This window comes from Bos indicus, chromosome 1 (genome assembly GCF_029378745.1).
Source record: "Bos indicus isolate NIAB-ARS_2022 breed Sahiwal x Tharparkar chromosome 1, NIAB-ARS_B.indTharparkar_mat_pri_1.0, whole genome shotgun sequence".
Taxonomy (NCBI): Eukaryota; Metazoa; Chordata; class Mammalia; order Artiodactyla; family Bovidae; genus Bos; species Bos indicus.
The window spans coordinates 83,793,897-83,813,263 of NC_091760.1; the positions used below are offsets into that span (position 1 = coordinate 83,793,897).

The 19,367-nt window shown below is 43.2% G+C and overlaps 1 protein-coding gene across 7 annotated transcripts in view; it reads left to right on the forward strand.

Annotated features, from left to right (window-relative positions):
* Positions 1-19,367, forward strand: part of ABCC5 (ATP binding cassette subfamily C member 5) — an 82,615-nt gene that overhangs the window by 60,015 nt on the left and 3,233 nt on the right. For all 7 annotated transcript variants that reach the window (XM_019958809.2, XM_070790987.1, XM_019958816.2 and 4 more), the window contains 4 exons: positions 1,617-1,806; positions 6,832-6,991; positions 16,827-16,905; positions 17,933-18,046. In XM_019958809.2, the coding sequence (XP_019814368.2) occupies positions 1,617-1,806; positions 6,832-6,991; positions 16,827-16,905; positions 17,933-18,046 (543 nt within the window). The remainder of the gene's footprint in view (positions 1-1,616; positions 1,807-6,831; positions 6,992-16,826; positions 16,906-17,932; positions 18,047-19,367) is intronic.

The following is a 19,367-nucleotide window of genomic DNA, read 5'->3' on the forward strand; positions in this document are numbered from 1 at the left end:
CTATTTAAAACCAGGTGTTATTTCAAGTCTTAGTCTAGTTCATTTGGTTCTTAACCAGGGATGGCCATCAGAATCCCGTACAGAGCTTGAGGCAAAGACTAACATTGGCCTCATCTCTAAAGATTCCTATTTTGAGATAGGACCCAGACTTCAGGAGTTTCAAAGGCTCCATGCCTAATTCTATACTGTGTTCACAGTTCAGAAACCAGTTAACTGCATTGGTACTGAGATGATCCAGCTCTTCCCACCTTCCCCCAGGAACCTCTGCAGTCCTACAGTGTGGCAGTGTCTTCCTCCTAGTTCAAAGTCTGAAAGCAATTTTCTGTAGAGAGAAGCAGAGTCTTGAGTAGTTAACATTCTCATGTTGAACTCATTTCTCAGGAGTTATCTATTTTGCAAACTGCCCAGAGACTTTATTTTCATTTATATCATTATTTACATGGGCAGAATACATTCCAACTTCCAACTAGAATATTGACTTACAAACACTGTTTTGAAGAACTGCCCTTTCACTGAGAACTAGTATGTTATGTAACTGCTTTTTCTAGCAGAGACATGTCCCACTGGTTTGTTTTGGCAATGAACCTGATCAGTCGTAGGATATTTCTTAAACTTATAAATGATTATTATCAGGAAGAATGGCAGGTAGGTATCTGATAAATCTGCTAATAGCCGTTTATGTTTATCCATGAGCCTCTTGGCTGGGTGCTCTTTGGGCACCCAAATTGTCTGCGGGCAATTTGTGACTGTACATGTTGTGTTTGATTTAATATCACTATTGGTGTGGGTCTCTTGCTGGAAAGGTCAGGGTGATGGTCAGACGTGGTACAGAGTGTACTTTGCACAAATCAATCACATTCCTGAGAACTGGTTCCCTGCTGCCTGTCCACAACCTGGAAGCCTGTCCCAGCACAGAGTTTTAGACTTGAGTCCCTACCCCCACCCACCAGAGCACTGCAGTCTTTGACCTTTACTTCCCTGTGAGGCTATAGGCTCCATGACTAATCTCCAGAGAGTTTTAAAAACATGGGGAGGCGTGACTATAGATGGCCAAAATTACCCAATAATTATTAAGCACAACATTTTTAAGCTGGAATGGATTTCTAAAATCATCTAATCCAGTCCCTAGAGTTTACAGATGAGAAACTAAGACAAAGATTGAAGAACTGGTATATCCAGTCCATGCAGCTGTTAGTGGTAGAGTTGGGATTAGCGTCTGAGTCTCCTGGATTGACTGAGATGGCTCAGGGTGCTAGACTGTCATTAAATGTTCCATGAATTTTAGTTTTGCTCCTTTGAGTTTAGGCCATTGATTTTCAAATGATGAAACTCTGTTTCAAGGGGAATGTTTTCAAAGAATTCCACTAAAATCTGCTGTGGCTAAAGAGGGATAGAAGGCCATTGTAAACTGCCAAGGGTAGAGGCAATTGTTCTCTGTCTCTGTCTGGTTTATTGGTGATGAGCATTTCCTGCCAGGGGCTCTTTTGCAGCAAGGGAGCAGGGCAGCAGCTATCTCTGTGGTTGCTATGGGTATCCTGGTCTTACTTCTGTGACAAAACCTTTCAGCTACCCTAGAATCTGTGGTCAGTCTGAACTGGCCTTTTCTGTCTCCCCAGACTCTATCTTTGGAAGCACCTGCCAGAATTAAGAACAAAGCTCCCTCCCCTGACTGGCCCCAGGAAGGAGAGATCACCTTTGAGAATGCAGAGATGAGGTACCAAGAAAATCTCCCTCTGGTCCTGAAGAAAGTGTCCTTCACCATCAAACCCAAGGAGAAGATTGGCATCGTGGGTCGAACAGGATCAGGTAAGGATCACCTCTCTGAAGAAACATTTAAATCAACCAGAGTCAAGTTTAGGGCCCATGATTTGCTGTTTATTGAATATCACTCTCATCTCTTCAAACCAGATTCCTGTTAGATGAGTAATTAGTGTCTCAGGTCTCTGAAACTACTTTTTGAGGTTTATTTTCAACACTGCTTCAAAACATTTAATAATTTTTCTAATCATCAAAGTATACATTCTCAATGCAGAACACTTGAAACGTGTCAGTTCAGTTCAGATCAGTTGCTCAGTCATGTTCGACTCTTTGCAACCCCATGGACTGTATCACGCCAGGCCTCCTTGTCCATCACCAGGTCCCAGGGCTTGTTCAAACTCATGTCCATCGAGTCAGTGATGCCATCCAGCCATCTCATCCTCTGTCATCCCCTTCTCCTCCTGCCTTCAATCTTTCCTAGCATCAGGGTCTTTTCCAATGAGTCAGTTCTTCACCTCAGGTGGCCAAAGTATTGGAGCTTCAGCTTCAGCATTAGTCCTTCCAATGAATATTCAGGACTGATTCCCTTTAGGATTGACTGGTTGGATCTCCTTGCAGTCCAAGGGACTCTCAAGAGTCTTCTCCAATACCACAGTTCAAAAGCATCAATTCTTTGGTGCTCAGCTTTCTTGTGGTCCAACTCTCACATGCATACATGACTACTAGAAAGACCATAGTTTTGACAAGATGGACCTTTGTTGGCAAAGTAATGTTTCTGCTTTTGAATATGCTATTTAGGTTGGTCATAACTTTCCTTCCAAGGAGTAAGTGTCTTTTAATTTCATGGCTGCAGTCACCATCTGCAGTGATTTTGGAACCCAAGAAAATAAAGTCTTTTACTGTTTCCATTCTTTCCCCATCTATGAAGTGCCATCTGTGTCATGAAGTGATGGGCCCAGAGGCCATGATCATAATTTTTTGAATGTTGAGTTTTAAACCAGCTTTTTCACTCTCCTCTTTCACTTTTATCAAGAGGCTCTTCAGTTCCTCTTCACTGTCTGCCATAAGGGTGGTGTTATCTGCATATCTGAGGTCATTGATATTTCTCCCAGCAAACTTGATTCCAGCTTGTGCTTCATCCAGCCTGGCATTTTACATTATGTACTCTGCATATAAGTTAAATAAGCAGAGTGACAGTATACAGCCTTGATGTACTCTTTCCTAATTTGGAACCAGTCTGTTGTTTCATGTCCGGTTCTAACTGTTGCTTCTTGACCTGCATACAGATTTCTCAGGAGGCAGGTAAAGTGGTCTGGTATTTCCATCTCTTGAATTTTCCACAGTTTGTTGTGATCCACACAGTTAAAGGGTTTGGCGTAGTCAATAAAGCAGAAGTAGAATATTTCTGGAAACGTATAGCAAAGTACAAAAGGTGAAAGGTAACCATAACTCCACTACCCAGAGATAATTAACTGCTAGCATTTTGGTGGATATCTTATTAGGCTATCAACAAATGTATTTTACAAAAATGAGGTACTTTTACACACACTGTTTCATGGCCTATTTATAAAATTACCACATACTTTCCATGTCAATTAATATTCTATGACATGATTTCTATGCAGTATGACATAAAATTCTGTTTTATGGATGTACCACAATTTATATTAACCCAGATCCAATTGAAGGGCAGTGAGTTGTTGTCAATTTTTTGCTTTTATGGATAGCACCACAGTAACATCCTTATTTCTATGAAGTCAAAATATACAAAAAGCTTAAGGTCTTTGTGATGTGTTACAAGTATAGTCTCATATTTATTAGAAGGCAACATAGCTCTAAATAAGCAATCTATGTTCCTTCGAAGACAGAAATTATTTTCTTGATCTGACATCAGTTGTAAATAAATAGAGAATAGGCCATCACTTTAGGCATTTTAGTTCCCTACTATTCTTAGAAGTGTGTTTCTTTCCCTCTTTCTTTCCTGAATAACATTTCAAGATTGAGTCTCGTCTTTTTTCACTAACCTGTTCACCCTTGTGTAAGAGTTCTCTCTGAGTCACTTCTCTTGAGCTTTCTAGGCTCTATCCTCCCTTGGCATCAAAACTGCTTTAGCAGTTTGAGCAGGAAAACTGCTCAAACAGCTAAAAACCCATAGTTCTGCATCTAAATTGAGTGACTTCTCTTGAGCTTTCTAGGCTCTATGCTCCCTTGGCATCAAAACTCCTTTAGCTTTTTTTTCTCTTGCCATTAAAAAATAGTCTTTTCTAGTCAATTTACTTTAAAGAATGTGGTAAGCAGAAAAGAAAAAGCTATTTCCTGCTCCCTCTTTGAAGGCATTATTTCACGTTAAAACAAGATACGGCCTCTAGGTTTTTACACTGGAGAGAGAATGCCCAGCCATGAGGGTGACTGTACCCATGGCTCTTACTCAGCTCCCTCCCATAAATTCCCTCTGCTGCATTGGCCCCCTAGGGGTGCACTGCTCACCTGAAACCTCTGACCTCCCTTCTTGTGATGTCCTTTTAACGCAGTAAGACAGATAAAATTTTCACCAAGACTTTATTAAAGTATAAGTAGATGAGAAATAAACAAAAATAAAATAATTCTAAACAGCCTGACTTACAAAGTCTAAACTATAATCCTAATAAGGTTCTTTCAAGACTGTGACATAGGTCCTGGCTCTCCATGGTTATAACCACCTGAGGACATCATGGCTTTTTTTACCAGCACATTCCATCTGTGCAAAGGTAGTCTAGACTCAGATCTTTTGTTAGAACAACTTAACCTATTTATTTAAGCACTATTCCTTCCATCATTCCTTCAAGATTTATGATGCTCAGATAAATGGTGCTTATCATTTATTGGAGCACCATTCCTTCCTTTGAGCACCATTTATTTGAGCACCTTAAATCGTGAACCACTGCTTTGGCACTGAAGGGGGCCCTCCAGGTAGAAGGTCTGGTCTCTCACCCAGGTAGAAGGGGCCCTCCCTTCTACCTGGGTGAGAGACCACTAGCCAGATCCCCCAGTCCTGAAAAAGCCAATCCCAGGAGGAAAGGCTCCTTGAGAACTGTTCTGCTACATGGATTCGGGTTTCCCAACTCGCAGATGGACATGAAGACCCCTGCCACAGGGAGATGGACAGTCAGGGTTCCCAGAGGTTGTTTGACAGGGGTCAGATCTAGACTGCAGGTCTGTGGCTACAGACACTGGAGCAAGGGAGATATTTGTATCCTCACTGACCTCTGAGTAGACAGTCAGGAGGCTGCCATGAGAAGTCTTTAAGAACATGGAGGCAGAGCAGGGACGGAGAGTCAAGAACCAGAAAACTGGGACTTCACTGGCAGTCCAGTGGTTAAGACTCTGGCTTCCAATGCAGGGGGTATGGGTTCGATCCCTGATTGGGGAGCTAAGATCCTGTATGCCTCAGGGTGTGGCCAAAAAAATTTTTTTAATAAATAAAAAGATAAATCAAACTAGTTTAAAAAAGGTTTTTTTAAAAGACAACCAGGAAAACTGCTCAAACAGCTAAAATCCCATAGTTCTGCATCTAAATTGTGGGTCTGACTTGCAGAAAGATAGACAGGACTATGTCGAACTTTTTTTTTTTTTTGATGGGGGAAGAGCACTGAGCTTTTAAAATATATATGTAAATATTTAATAAAGTCATTTCAGTTCTCAGAATCTGTTTCAAGGAAATTTTCTGAGGTAGGAGCAGTTTGAGTGATGACAAGGTTACCATAGCATTATTCTGCTGCTGCTGCTGTTTGGTCACTAAGTCATGTCCAACTCTTTGCAACCCCATGGGCTGTAGCCTGCCAGGTTCCTCTGTCCATAGGATTTTCCCAGCAAGAATACCGGAGTGGGTTGTCATTTCCTTCTCCAGGGGATCTTCCCAACCCAGGGATCAAACTTGGCAGGCAAATTCTTTACCACTGAGCCACCTAGGAAGCCCTATAGCATTATTCTAGCAAGTTTTAATTAAACTACATGTGCAACATTAGAGGACTGTTTAAATAAGAGTACAGCCACACAATGGAAATTATTGTAGCCACTAAAACTTTATCTCAAAAAGATAATAATATAACTGAGTGCTTGCTATGTAATGTTAAGTGGAGAAGATAGTTACAATATTTCTCTGGTATCATCTCAACTCTTAAGGAAACAAACTAAAAGGAAATGTGTCAAAAAAAAAAAAAAAAAGCAGGACTTTCCTGGTGGTGCAGTGGCTGGTGGTCTGTGCTCCTAGTGCAGGGGTCCTGGGTCCAATCCCTGGTCAAGGAACTAGACTCCACATGCAGCAACTTAAAAAGACGATACCACAACCAAGACCCACTGTAGCCAAATAAATAAATAGATAATGTACATATATAATTTTTTTTAAAAGGAGTAGTTAGATTATGGGAAATTGATGTTATCTGCTTGAATTATTTATATCATTTTTTGAAGAGTCAATTATGAAAGGCTATTCTGCCTATTACTGTGATCCTAAACTTGCTATTTTATCCCCCAAACCTGCTTTTCTACATTTTCCTATCATGGTAGAGAATCTACAGTCACTCATTTTCTCAAATCCAAAACTCCTTTCCTTGTGTGTTTAGCCTAGAACTTCTCCCTTCCCTAGCTTCGTGGCAGTGAAAGGCCTTGTACTGTTTTTCTTTGCTGAGATAAGGGGACAGAAGAGAGACAACAGCTTGTCCTCTGATTTGCCTCAAGCTCCTAGCTCTTGGTTCTTACCTGAGAAGCATCAAACCCTGTGTACCTGTACCTAAGGTGAAAAGGAGACGTTTTTCCATTTTACTCTCAGGAGAGTGTAATGGTCCCTCCTACTCCTTCTCAGGCTGCAGTATGTTGTATAAGTGTATATGCTTGGTAGCTCCAGAGAGTTCCTTGTTTTTTGTTTTTATTTTTCTAGCTATCACTTTCTACATTATCTTTGTTATCTACGTTATCCATCGAAATAATGATTGAACAGAAATAGAAAAATAGATGATGTTGCCCTGAGAAGAGGCCAGTTTTGTCTTCCCAGAATTTGCCAATCGAATGACTCTTGCCTATCTTCTGACTTATCAGGGAAGTCCTCTCTGGGCATGGCCCTCTTCCGCCTGGTGGAGTTGTGTGGAGGCTGCATCAAGATTGATGGAGTGAGAATCAGTGACATCGGCCTTGCTGACCTCCGGAGCAAGCTCTCCATCATTCCCCAGGAGCCGGTGCTGTTCAGCGGTACTGTCAGGTGAGACCTCAGTGCAGGCCAGGTGAGCGGGACAGAGCCCCTCCGGGGACTGAGATCCAGTGGCCTCTGGTGCGGCACTTTCCCAACACCATGCGCTCCCTGTTGCAGGAAGAGCAGCTCCATAGTACTAGTCACCTCATTAGTTAAGCAGGACCCAGGGGCCCTGCAGCCGGATGGTAAGAAGTCAGAGAGATCTGGAATCTCTGTCTTCAGACAAGTTACTTAGCCACTCCTAAGCTTGTTTCCTCCTCCATGAAATGGGGATGTTACTAAGATCTGTTGTTGTGATAATTGAATGAATTTGTACAAATTTTATAGAAGCGTGGAGGCTGGCAGAGGGCGAGCATTCTGTGCATGGAAGCAGCCACCATCATCCCTCACTGTCCTCTCTCCTAGGGACACTCAAGAGTTGCAGTTCTCTCGATGGTTTTCAGGCATTATTACTACTTGTGGTTCTCATTTTCTAGAATCTTCTGCAAATTTTTGGTTCTCACTCTGGAATGATGCCCCTCTCTGAAATCTACCAGACTGCCAAAGAAAACATTTCTTTTCTTGACGTGTTATAACAGTAACTAATAAGGAAATACGTTTAACCCCATTGTCTTTTCCTGTGCTTTATCAGTCTAGCCTTAAGCATTTGCCTCCTAAAAACAATGGGTTTCCATAATTTGTGTCCATTTCTATTTAAGTTGACTCTCTAAATAAAAATAGCTTCAACCATATAGTTGACCTAGATAGCACTTCTTTTTAAAAATTACTCTAAAAGTGATATTGTCATTTTCTCTTTACTTTTTAGCAGTTTCCAAGAAAAGGTACCAATTTAATTTCAAATAACCACAGTGTTCAGAATTGTCTTTAAAACAGACTCATCCCCCCCACCCCCCACCACTTTTAGAAATGGCATTTGAACTCACTGATTTGAGGAGGTTCGGTAGATAAACTGAATTCTTACCTACATTTATGTGGGGTCAGTACTCTTGGGTGTGTTTATTTTGGCATTTCTCTAAAACACTAGTGAATTTGTATAGCACAGACTGGCTCTGTTGATGATGATAAATGAAAGTATTAGTCACTCAGTCATGTCTGACTCTTTGCAACCCCATGGACTGTAGCCCACCAGGCTCCTCTCTCCATGGAATTCTTCAGGCAAGGATACTGAATTGGTTTGCCATTCCCTTCTCCAGGGGATCTTTCCCACCCAGGGATTGAACCCTGGTCTCCCAAATTGCAAGCAGTTTTGATCATGATTAATCATTCCCTTTGGGTGAATAAATAACAAGGTCAAACAAGCAACATCAAAGAGAATTTGAATTTATTGAAGACTCAAGTCTAAGGTCTAAACAAATTGAGAGATATTACCAAGTCTGCTCTTCCTTCCTATAAATCTCTCTATTTTTAGGTGCCATGGGAATGCCTTTGAGAATAAAATTGGCCTAATGATTTTTTGGCTCAGGACAAAAAAAAACATATTTTTCTTATTTTTTTAAAATTACCATTTAGAAGAGATCTAGAAAGTAAGACACGTTATAGACTTCCCATGAATATGGTGCTACCAAGAAGTACCAGTGTTCATTTCACATTTTTACAGCACTTCATTTAAGTCTTTGACTCGGCTTCTGGAGTTAACGGTTAAGAACTGACCTGCTGGCTGCTGTTTGTGGAACATCATGGAAGCGCAGCCTTTTTGGGAGTTGGGGCCATTTGTTATCAGCTCCAGAGACGTGTTGCCACCTGATGGACAGGCTCAGTGGCTGGTGTGCTGCTGCCCGCGTTTTTAGTCATTGAGCTTGGAGCACTGTTTAGTCAGTCAGCTGTGCAAACCTAGGAAATCATATAAGTTTCACTTTCTGCTCACTGAAATTTTGACTGTTTAGGACTGTCACTGAGAACAAATTCAATCCCAGACCATCTACCTTTCCTTTATCCTCTCAAGTTTCTCATAGATCCCAAAGAATATCCAGCGTTTGGTATTCTTTTGCTGTTCTTAGAAAATTAGAAGACCTGTAATGAGTTTCCCAAGGCAAGGGCAGGCTAGATCATCTGCTCCCTCAACTACCCCCTAGAGACTCCAAATTTTGGAACTGTGTCTCCACCGCCATTAACCAGCATTGGGGGTGGGTACATCTCCTGGAGATTCCAACTTGCCATTAAAGTGTATCAGAAGGGAATTCAAGGTAAAACCAAAATCGAACAAACAAAACTCAGACTCTCGAAAGATAAAAATGTCTGAATTGTTCTACGTATCAGTTCAGTTCACTTCAGTCGCTCAGTCATGTCCGACTCTTTGCGACCCCATGAATCGCAGCACACCAGGCCTCCCTGTCCATCACCAACTCCCAGAGTTCACTCAGACCCACGTCCATTGAGTCAGTGATGCCAATATAGATAAATCATAGACCAGATCGTTTAGGGGCACACCCCTCCCTGGATTAGCCCATTCAAATAGCTTGTCCTAATCCAATCCATTCCAATAGCTCATCCAGGCCTGCCTCATCCAGCTGTCTGGGTTTGAGCTATAGGGCTCCTGTGTGTCTGAGGCCAGCCAGTACTTTCCTCTGCCATTTGCTCTGATTATCTCCATGAAGAGTGGTCCGTTTTCATCCAGACCTAAACACTTTGGCTGACCTTCCCTCTTTCATAGTCCTGGCAATACTTTTCTTTTCCCAGAGGACCTATGCTTCCTGGTCTCAGGAAGCCCATCTCTTTGCCTCCACTCTCGCTTTCCATCCTTGTGGACTGTCTGCAGTCTGGCTTGGCTGGTGGTTAATCTGCCCCTTAGAGGGACTAGTTGTCCTCAGCTGTCACTCTGGTGTGTCTCTGCATCTCAGTCTCCTCACCGGGGATGAGCGCATCTCATCACCAGGAGCATCTCTACCTAGCGTCCATCCATTATCAGGAAGCAGTGTTCTCACGTCTTCCTGTTCAGATGCTTTCTCTCCTTTTCTACTTGCCCATTTTATTTTATTTTTTTCCACTTTTGAGGAATATCTCAAGCTCTCAACTCAAAATCACAACAAAGGCACCTGAGCCCACAACTGATCCACCTCTGCTTTGATTCATTCTGGGCCAAAACACCTTCAGGCAGAAGCACTTAGTGCTCTAGAAGAAATGGAAGTTGCTCCAAATTTGAAGCAGTTCTTAGAATCTCAAGGTTTTTCATTTGTCTTTGCATTATTCTGTTGTTTAAGGGGCCCCCTTTTACTTTTTTTGACATCTGAGTCTCTGTGGAATCAAGGAATCCCCAAAAGCTTCTAGTCTCAACGCCAGCAAGTAATGGTAAATCTAGGATAACTATGAAGAACACTAGATGTTATCTAAGTTTTGTTGAAGTCTTTCTGGCTGGGAGTATGTGTGAAATCTCTGTATCTTCGTCTTAATTTTGCTGTGAACCTGAAACTGGTCTTTTAAAATTGTCCTTAAAAAAAGGAAAAGGTCATTCTGGGGAGTTGTCTTTTGGCCTAGTGGTTAGGATTCTAGGCTTTCACTCCTGGGGCCCAGGTTCAGTCCCTGGTTGGGGAACTGAGATTCTGCAAGCTGTGGCATGGCCAAAAAAAAAAAAAGTCACACTGTACCAAACACTGCTACTCTAAAGAACAACAACGACAATAGTATTAGCTAAGCTCATTGAGGATTTACGTGGCCTACTGTCCTAAGCATTTAAATTGTATTAATTTATCAAAATTAAAGTACTCAGAATTTGGTGAGGGTAGGTACTATTATTATGCCTATTTATAGGTGAAAAAGCTAAAGCCCAAAGTGGTTAAATAACTTGCCCAAAGATAAGAATTTCAATCTGGGCTATTTGGCTCAGAGCCTGGGTTCTTCCTCACCATACTTGCTGTGTTGTCTCCTGAAGTTCCTACCACACCCTCCTCAGTCATAACCTTGAGAGGTAACCCTGTCTGTCCAAGCACCAAGGTTGGGCCTGCTTCCTCAGGCGTCTTGACCGTTAGTTACCTTTCTTTTTCCAATATCTTTAAAATTTCATTATCTGCTTTCAGATTTGCAGTAGGTCTCTGTCCCTTTTCTTGAGAAAAATTGTCACACAAACTCTGCTCTTTAGTCTTTTTCATATGCTCTAACTAAAAGCCAAAATCAGTCCATATTTCTGAATGACTATTTTGAACTTTCCTTTAGCTTCCTGTCAGAAGGTCTGAGGGTCCTGTAGTCTCTTACCCTGAAATCCCAAGGCTGCAGGGAGGTGCCCACATGGACAGAGGACAGTGTAGTTCAGCGTGGAGTCTTCTGTGTGCCTGGAAGGGATTGCTGTATCCTCATTCCCCTCAGGAGATACTCTTGACCTTATTCGGTAGTTGTTAATAGGTGAGCTTAGAATATTGCTAAAAATAAAACATAAAAACCAAAGAGGAAAATACACTTTGGGCAACATAGGACTCCAGGACTTCTGACTGTTAAAAATAACCTTCATTCTCAGATTTTCTTTCTGTCCATCCACCCAGATGAGTACTTGATGCAGTGGATACATAACTTTGCTTGCTTTCATTTTTGTGGGTCAGACCAGGACCATCTGGCCACTGTAATGAGGATGTGTTTTTGTTTTTCTCATTCTTGATTGAGTTCCTTGTTGAGATCAGTCTGGTCTGCCTTAATGTGTAACCACCTGCTGGGGTTTCCCCAATGGCTCAAGCAATAAAGAATCCGCCTGCAATGCAGGAGACAAACGTTCAGTCCCTGGGTAGGAAAGATCCCCTGGAGAAGGAAATGGCAACCCATTCCAGTATTCTTACCTGGAGAATGCCATGGACAGAGGAGCCTGGAGGGCCACATTCCATGGGGTGGCCAAGAGTCAGACATGACTGACAGACTAAACAATACCACCTGCTGGTGTACATAAATATTCCCTATATATCCGGAACCCATGGCTTAGTCTTGGGGGCTCCTTCAGCTGGTGTGATGGTCCTGGGCGAGGTTGAAGGTCAAGCCCATCCACATGTCTGCCGAGTCTGATGGGGCAGCTGCTCAGTGAGCAGGGTCCGCACTCTGGTGTGCTTCCTGCTTGTCTAGTAGACGTATCTGATGAATTTACTGGATGTGTTTATGTGCTAGAGATGCTGCAACAGTGTACCACAAACTGGGTAGTTTAAAACCACAGAGCTTGACTCTCTCACAGTTCTGGAGGCTAGAAGGATGACATCAAGTGTCAGCAGGGCCATACTCTGAAGCCTGTAGGGTCCTTCCCTGCCTCCACTACATTTTAGTGGTTTGCCAACAGTCTCTGGTGTGCTTGGCTTGTAGATTCATCATTCTAGTCTCTGCCTCCGTTGTCACATGGGTTCTCTCCCTGTCTCTGTCTTTATGTGGCCCTCTCTCTTCTAAGGACACCAGTCCTAGATTGAGAGTCTACCCTACTTTACTACTCCAGGCTGACCTCATCTCACCTAATACTATCTACACTGATTTATTTCCAGATAAAGTCACATTCTTAGGTACCGAGGATTAAATTTCAGCATATCTTTTGGGGGGATACTCTTCAACCCATGATGCTAGGCATCAATGTACAGTGTTAACATTTCCTTGGGACTTCCCTGGCAGTCCTGTGGTTAGGACTCCTCACTCTCATAGCCAAGGGCCCCAGTTTGATCCCTGGTTGGGAAACTAAAATCCCACAAGCCTCACAGCCAAAAGAGAAAGAGAATACTTCCTAGACTAACTCTAGAGAAATTATCTGCACATTCCTTTCCTGAAAACCAGTATTATGGACCCTTCAATCTTGAACATATATTTATTGAGGTCTTGCTGCTGCTAAGTCGCTTCAGTCGTGTCCGACTCTGTGCAACCCCATAGACGGCAGCCCACCAGGCTCCCCCTGGGATACTCCAGGCAAGAACACTGGAGTGGGTTGCCATTTCTTTCTCTAATGCATGAAAGTGAAAAGTGAAAGTGAAGTCGCTCAGTCGTGTCCGACTCCCAGTGACCCCATGGACTTCAGCCCACCAGGCTTCTCCGTCCACGGGATTTTCCAGGCAAGAGTACTGGAGTGAGATCTTAACTCTGTGGAAAGGACTCGACTCAGCAGAATTGGGAAGAATCTGAACAAGTGGTCAAATCTAAAGCCTAAAATTATGCAGTCCTTCCAGGAAGACATAGAGAAAGGGAAGATTTGAGCAGTAGGTGACAGGCTAAGCCGGAAATTCAAAAAGTGAGGTATCAAACCATAGGTAGCAGTTTATCAAGTTATTGGTGCTGGGAATTCCAGCCTTAGGTAAATACAAATTTTCTACAGGCAAACAGATCACAGTAGTAGAGACTGGGCAGTGTTCCAGGGGGCTTGGAGCTTGGAGATAGAACCAGACTAAGGTGGGGCCCCAAGCCTTAGGAGCCTGAGCAGGCTGTCAGGCTAGACCTGGATACATGGAGACACAATAGGAATTGACCTAGCAGAACTGGCTAACAGGTAGATTCTAACTCAAGAAGAGGTTCTGCTGGCTCTAAATGGGAACTACAGTCAGACCAGGAGCCAGATCAGAGCAGCCGGGTGCTAAACCACAGATCCTATTGCCTGAGGAAGAGTTGATTCTCTGTAATGGCAGAGGCCGCTCTTCAGCATGCAGTCCTGTGGGGTGTCTGTATAGAGAACGCAGTGCAGGGTGAGACCAGGCAAAGCATAGTTTTTGCTCAGGTGCTTTAAACATAACCCCTGTTTAAAGCCAGTCATGATTTCCCATGGGAGTAGGTACCCCTTCTTCTAGGATGATGAGGAATTCTGGACCACCACAAAAGTCCTGGAACTTTTTTTTTAAGGCTTTCTTGAATTTGTTACCATATTGCTTCTGTTTTATGTTTTGTTTTTTTGGCTGTGAGGCATGCGGGATCCATGCACTGTGCATTAGAAGGCGAAATCTTAACCACTGGACCACCAGGGAAGTCTCTTGTTTTAAAAAAGAGCTCTGAGCATTTTGGTTCAAAACTAAAAACCCTATTATGACCCCCAGGTCAAGAATTCTGCTATAAAAGTATGAGGAAGTCCATATTAGACCACACAAATAGGAGAGAGAATATTTTATTATAAAAACTTGCCTTGCTATCTGGATAAATGTCTCTCAGAGGATTGTCTTGCTAATCTTGCCCCATGGGAATTCCCACCAGTCAGTTTTGAATCAGGGGAAAATGATTAACCTTTTATCCCCCGAGACTTGGGATGGAGAACACGTGTTTGAGTCTGTCCCTGATCTGTGGTATATCAGTACAAAGTTCCCCTAAAAAGGTGGCTGGAGAGGAGAGCCATGGACATAGATTTCATCAACCCTGATGCATGTGCAGACAGACTCCAGAGTGTTAGAGGGACAGGGATGATCAGGTGCTTTCCACGTCTTTCAGTTTTGTCTTTTTGATTAGAAACGGGCGAGATTCTCCTTTGATTTAGCCTGTGGTCTGCCATTTCAGTTTTAGGTTATCAACAAATCGAACCACCTTCTTTAACTGAGAGGGCTCTTCCTGGATGACATGCCTGCAGAGATCAGCCTTCCCCATCTAGACTTTCCATGGGTAGGATCCTGGTATTCAGGATCATGGGATTATTGTGTCCACTTGGAAAATGTGCTGAATATAAGAGTCAAAACCACCAAACAGTGTAACCAGGCATTTAAAGTGACCACATCCCCGGTCAATTTAACAGCCACCAGCTATCAAATGTCTACCATGTTCCAGGTGCTGTATCTACACATCTCTAATATTCACAGCAACCTACCAGGGCGTGTCACATCATTGTCTCCCCATTTTATAGGTGAGGAGACTGAGGAGTGACTTGTCCAAGGTCATGCAGATGGTAAGAGGCAGAGTAGGGATCAAGCCCAGTTGGCTCTTACTCTTACAAAAAATATTAGACAGTATACCCGGGCTACAACAGTGAATAAGATCCAGACAGGGATTCTAATGCAATGGAGGAGAGAGACAAATGAAACAGTGACGAGTGCCATCATAAGGGTGAGCAGGGGATACCCCCAGTCCAGGCCTGAAGGGCCAGAAGACACCAGCTAAGTTGAGAGCTGAAGGATGAGAAGGAAGCATAGCCAAGGAACAGGAACAATGTAATAATGATGCAGCAATAGCAGCTCTCACATACACACTGCCAAGCCTGCAGCAGGCGCTCCTGTAAGTGCTTTACATATGTGAATTGTGGTTCCCACAGCTGCCTTTTGAGGAGGTGCTCTTTTATTTTTTGGTTGCACTAGGGCTTCGTTGCTGCACATGGGCTTTCTCTAGTTGCAGGAAGGGGGGCTGATCTTGGTTTCGGTGTGCAGGCTTCTCACTGCGGTGGCTTCTCTTGTTGCAGAGCACAGGCTGTCAGTGCTCAGGTTACAGTAGTTGCAGCACTTGGACTTGGTGATTGTAGCATACAGGCTTAGTTGCTCTGAGGCCTGTGGAATCTTCCCAGACCAGGGATCAAACCCATGTCCCTTGTATTGGCAGACAGATTATTATCCACTGCACCACCAGGGAAGTCCAAAGAGCTGCTCTTTTATCCCTGTCTTACACGTAAGGGAACTGAGGTGTAGAGAAGTTAAGCTAACTTGGCCAGGATCACACAGTTGTCATTGATAGAAGCTGTGAAGGAATCAAGCAGTCTGGCTCCAGAGCTCTTGCTTTTTACCAGTGCCTCTCATGTCAAAAGGTGGGGAGTGATCTCGTGTTCTAAGTGGTAGGAAGCGCATGTGTGAAGGGACACAAGAAAGTGGGACTGTTTAGTGAGTCTCCCAGGAGTCCAGAGATGTCATGTGCCAACCTGCACTCTCCTCTAGGGTAGAATTCTTAAGTAATAACCTGCTTGTGTTTGCCTGCCCGAGATTAGTCACCCTAGACATGGAGACAAGTATGGATCAGAGATAGAGTTCTCCCAAAGGTTGTTCTATTTCCCACACCTCAAGTGTAATTTATGAGCAAAGCAAATTATACTTAATATCTTTAAGATTACTAGACCCACAAATGTGATGTTTAGATCTAGACAAGGCATCCAAAATTAATTCTACAGCCCACCTTCCACCCAGTATCTGTTTCATCACCACCTTTTCACCTCATCCTCCACGACCAAGAGCTTCTTCTCCTGTCTTTAACACTTTAAGAGCTCTCTAGTCCTGTTGTTTTGGTGGCAATCTTAATGTCCAGTAAGCAAGAACAGTTCCCAAACTGATTTTTGGTGCTAGTGAAATCCTTCCTCTTGAGCCCCTTTCTGCTCAGCTTTGTCCCTCCCTCTCCTGCAGGATCGGCTCCTTTTCTGGTCAGCTAGCTGTTGAGACCCCTGCCCAGTGACAGAGCTCTCACTCTGGTGTAGCAAGAAGAGAGAGGGAGTTTCTCTGAGTTTATACATATAAGAGATGTATTTTAGTATGCATATGCATAGGAAGCAATCTAGAAAGATATATGTCAAAATGCTAACAGTGTTTGTTTCAAAGGGTCTGATAAGTGATTAAACATACTGGTTTTAGGGAGTTCTCTGGTGGTCCAGTGGTTAATACTCTGCACTTTCAGTGCAGAGGACATGGGTTTGATCCCTGATTGGGGGACTAAGATCCCACATGCTAAGATCCTATATATATGTATATATATATATATGGGTTTTTTTGACTTTTTATGTCTATATTTCCTAATTTTTCTATAACTAACTTGTATCATTTACATAATAAAAATAATACAGTTTTGTAAAGAAGAAAGGGAGGCTCATTCCTGTGACAGGCAGGCAGCAGCACTCCCGTCTCGGCCTCCACCTGTGGCTGTCGGGGTCAGAGCCCGTTGTTTAAACCTTTACCACAGTCATCGTGTGCGGGGTGGTTGCTTATGTGTTGGATCCCTGAGAAATTCCTATTATGTTTCTCATTAGATCAAATTTGGATCCCTTCAACCAGTACACTGAAGACCAGATCTGGGATGCCCTAGAAAGGACACACATGAAGGAATGTGTAAGTTAAGAACTGAGGGAGAACTTTGCTAGAACTTCAGGGGTGGAAACTCGGTGATGCCATGGTCATTCCCCAGCCAGCTCTGGCTGCCTCTGTCCAGCCCGGCCTTTCCCGCCACCTCCAGGATGTCTGTGGAGGAGCACTTCAGAGCAAGGCTTCCCAGGCATTTCACAATGGGTATAAAAGTCAGTATTTCCTTATCCTCACCTCCCCTCTCTTATTCCCTCCCATAGTCATATTTCCCTTTTTATTGTACCATCCATTCATTGAGAAGATATTAATGACAACCACTCAGCGTTCAGTATGCTTTTAAATCAAGTTCTATTTTATTAATCATAACAGTACAACATCCTTTTGAAGCATGTATATATGTGCAAAAGATTTATCACTTCTTGAGTCCACAAAAAGCACCCAATGTGCATATGAACCTCTCAGAGTAACTTAGCAGGCACCCTCCAAGGGCCACGAACTAAGATTACCCCTGGCCTGGAGTGGGGTCTCTTGTGCTCCTGCACACTAGCCCAGGATCTCCTGCCCAAATTCAACTAGAGCAGCTCTGCCTTCATGACCTTTCTATTGGGCTTCTTCAAACAATTTCATTTGAAGAACAGGTTCTATAATTTATAGGAAGAAAAGTTTGACAGCCATGGGTCTACAGCTTTGGCCTTCAGAAAGAGAGTAGTTTTGTTTACCCCATCTCTCATTGCATCACCATATTTTCAGGACCCAAAATGATAGGATTTCAGAACATAAAATATATTGGAATTTCTGGGACATTTTGATGACATGAGACTAATAGATAGTTTAGTTGAAATATGGAATGGCCTAGAAAATGTGGTCCTGCTACGTGATTATCACACCTGTATGTTCTTTCTAGGTGAGCCAGATTCTTGGCTAATAATTCTTTCATCTGTTTAAGAATAATTTATTTTTGCCCCTGGGTTTTTGACAAAATTTAGCTTTATTTTCTTTCTTTCAAAATTTAGGTGTTTTTTTTTTAACCCTTCTAATCTCTATTTCTCCCTAGATTGCTCAGCTACCTCTGAAACTTGAATCTGAAGTGATGGAGAATGGGGATAACTTCTCAGTGGGGGAACGGCAGCTCTTGTGCATAGCTAGAGCCTTACTCCGTCACTGTAAGGTAAGGTGGTCTGGTGGGTGGCAGAGGAGGGCGTCAGCAGAAGCACAGGAAGATGGAAGAATAGCCATTGCCTGTGGCATGAGGTCCAAAGGCATTCTTGGCTCCGAGCCCAGGGGCACTTTTTTTTTTTTTTGGTTGCACTGAATCTTTGTTGCTCGGCTTGGGTGTGGGCTTCTCAGTGCGCTGGCTTAAAACTCAACAGTCAAAGAACTAAGATGATGGCATCTGGCCCCATCACTTCATGGCAAATAGATGGGGAAACAATGGAAACAGTGACAGACTTTATTTTCTTGGGCTCCAAAATCACTGCAGGTGGTGACTGTAGCCATGAAATTAAAAGATGTTTGCTCCTTGGAAGAAAAGCTATGATCAACCTAGACAGCATATTAAAAAGCCGAGACAATACTTTGTCGACAAAGGTCTGTCTATTCAAAGCCATAGTTTTTCCAGTAGTCATGTATGGGTGTGACAGTTGGACCATAAAGAAGGCTGAGTGCCGAAGAATTGATGCTTTTGAACTTTCGTGTTGGAGAAGACTCTTGAGAGTCCCTTGGACTGCGAGGAGATCCAGCCAGTCCATCCTAAAGGAGATCAGTCCTGAATATTCATTGGAAGGACTGATGCTGAAGCTGAAGCTCTAATACTTTGACCACCTGATGTGAAGAACTGACTCATTGGAAAAGATCCTGATGCTGGGAAAGATTGAAGGCAGGAGGAGAAGGGGACAACAGAGGATGAGGTGGTTGGATGGCATCACCGACTCAATGGACATGGGTTTGAGCAAGCTGCAGGAGATGGTGAAGGACAGGGAAGCCTGGCGTGCTACAGTCCATGGAGTTGGAGAGAGAAGGACACGACTGAGCGATTGAACAACAACCCTGTTGAGCTTGGACTCCAGGGCCCACAGGCTTCAGTAATTGCAGCTCCTGGGCACTAGGGCACAGGCTCAGGAGTTGTGGCACTTGAGCTTAGTTGCTGTGTGGCGTCTTCCTGGACCAGGGATTGAGCCCATGTTTCCTGTGTTGGCAGGTGGATTCTTTACAACTGAGCCACCAGGAACGTCACTCAGTGGCATTTTTTTTAACAGAATACCCAGAGATGTTTAACCTTGACACAATTTGGGTATATGGATATTTTGTTTGCTTTTTTGTTTTTATTTTTGACGGCCTCGAGCCTTCAGTTTCCAAGGGCAACTTGTTTCTATCTTCTGAGTAGTTGTAGTATTGGAAGCCATAGACTTAAAAGATTTTAAAACTGTAAGACATGTCCAGATCATCAAATACAGTCCAGTCCCGTCATGTTAAAACTGGAAAAGGGAAGT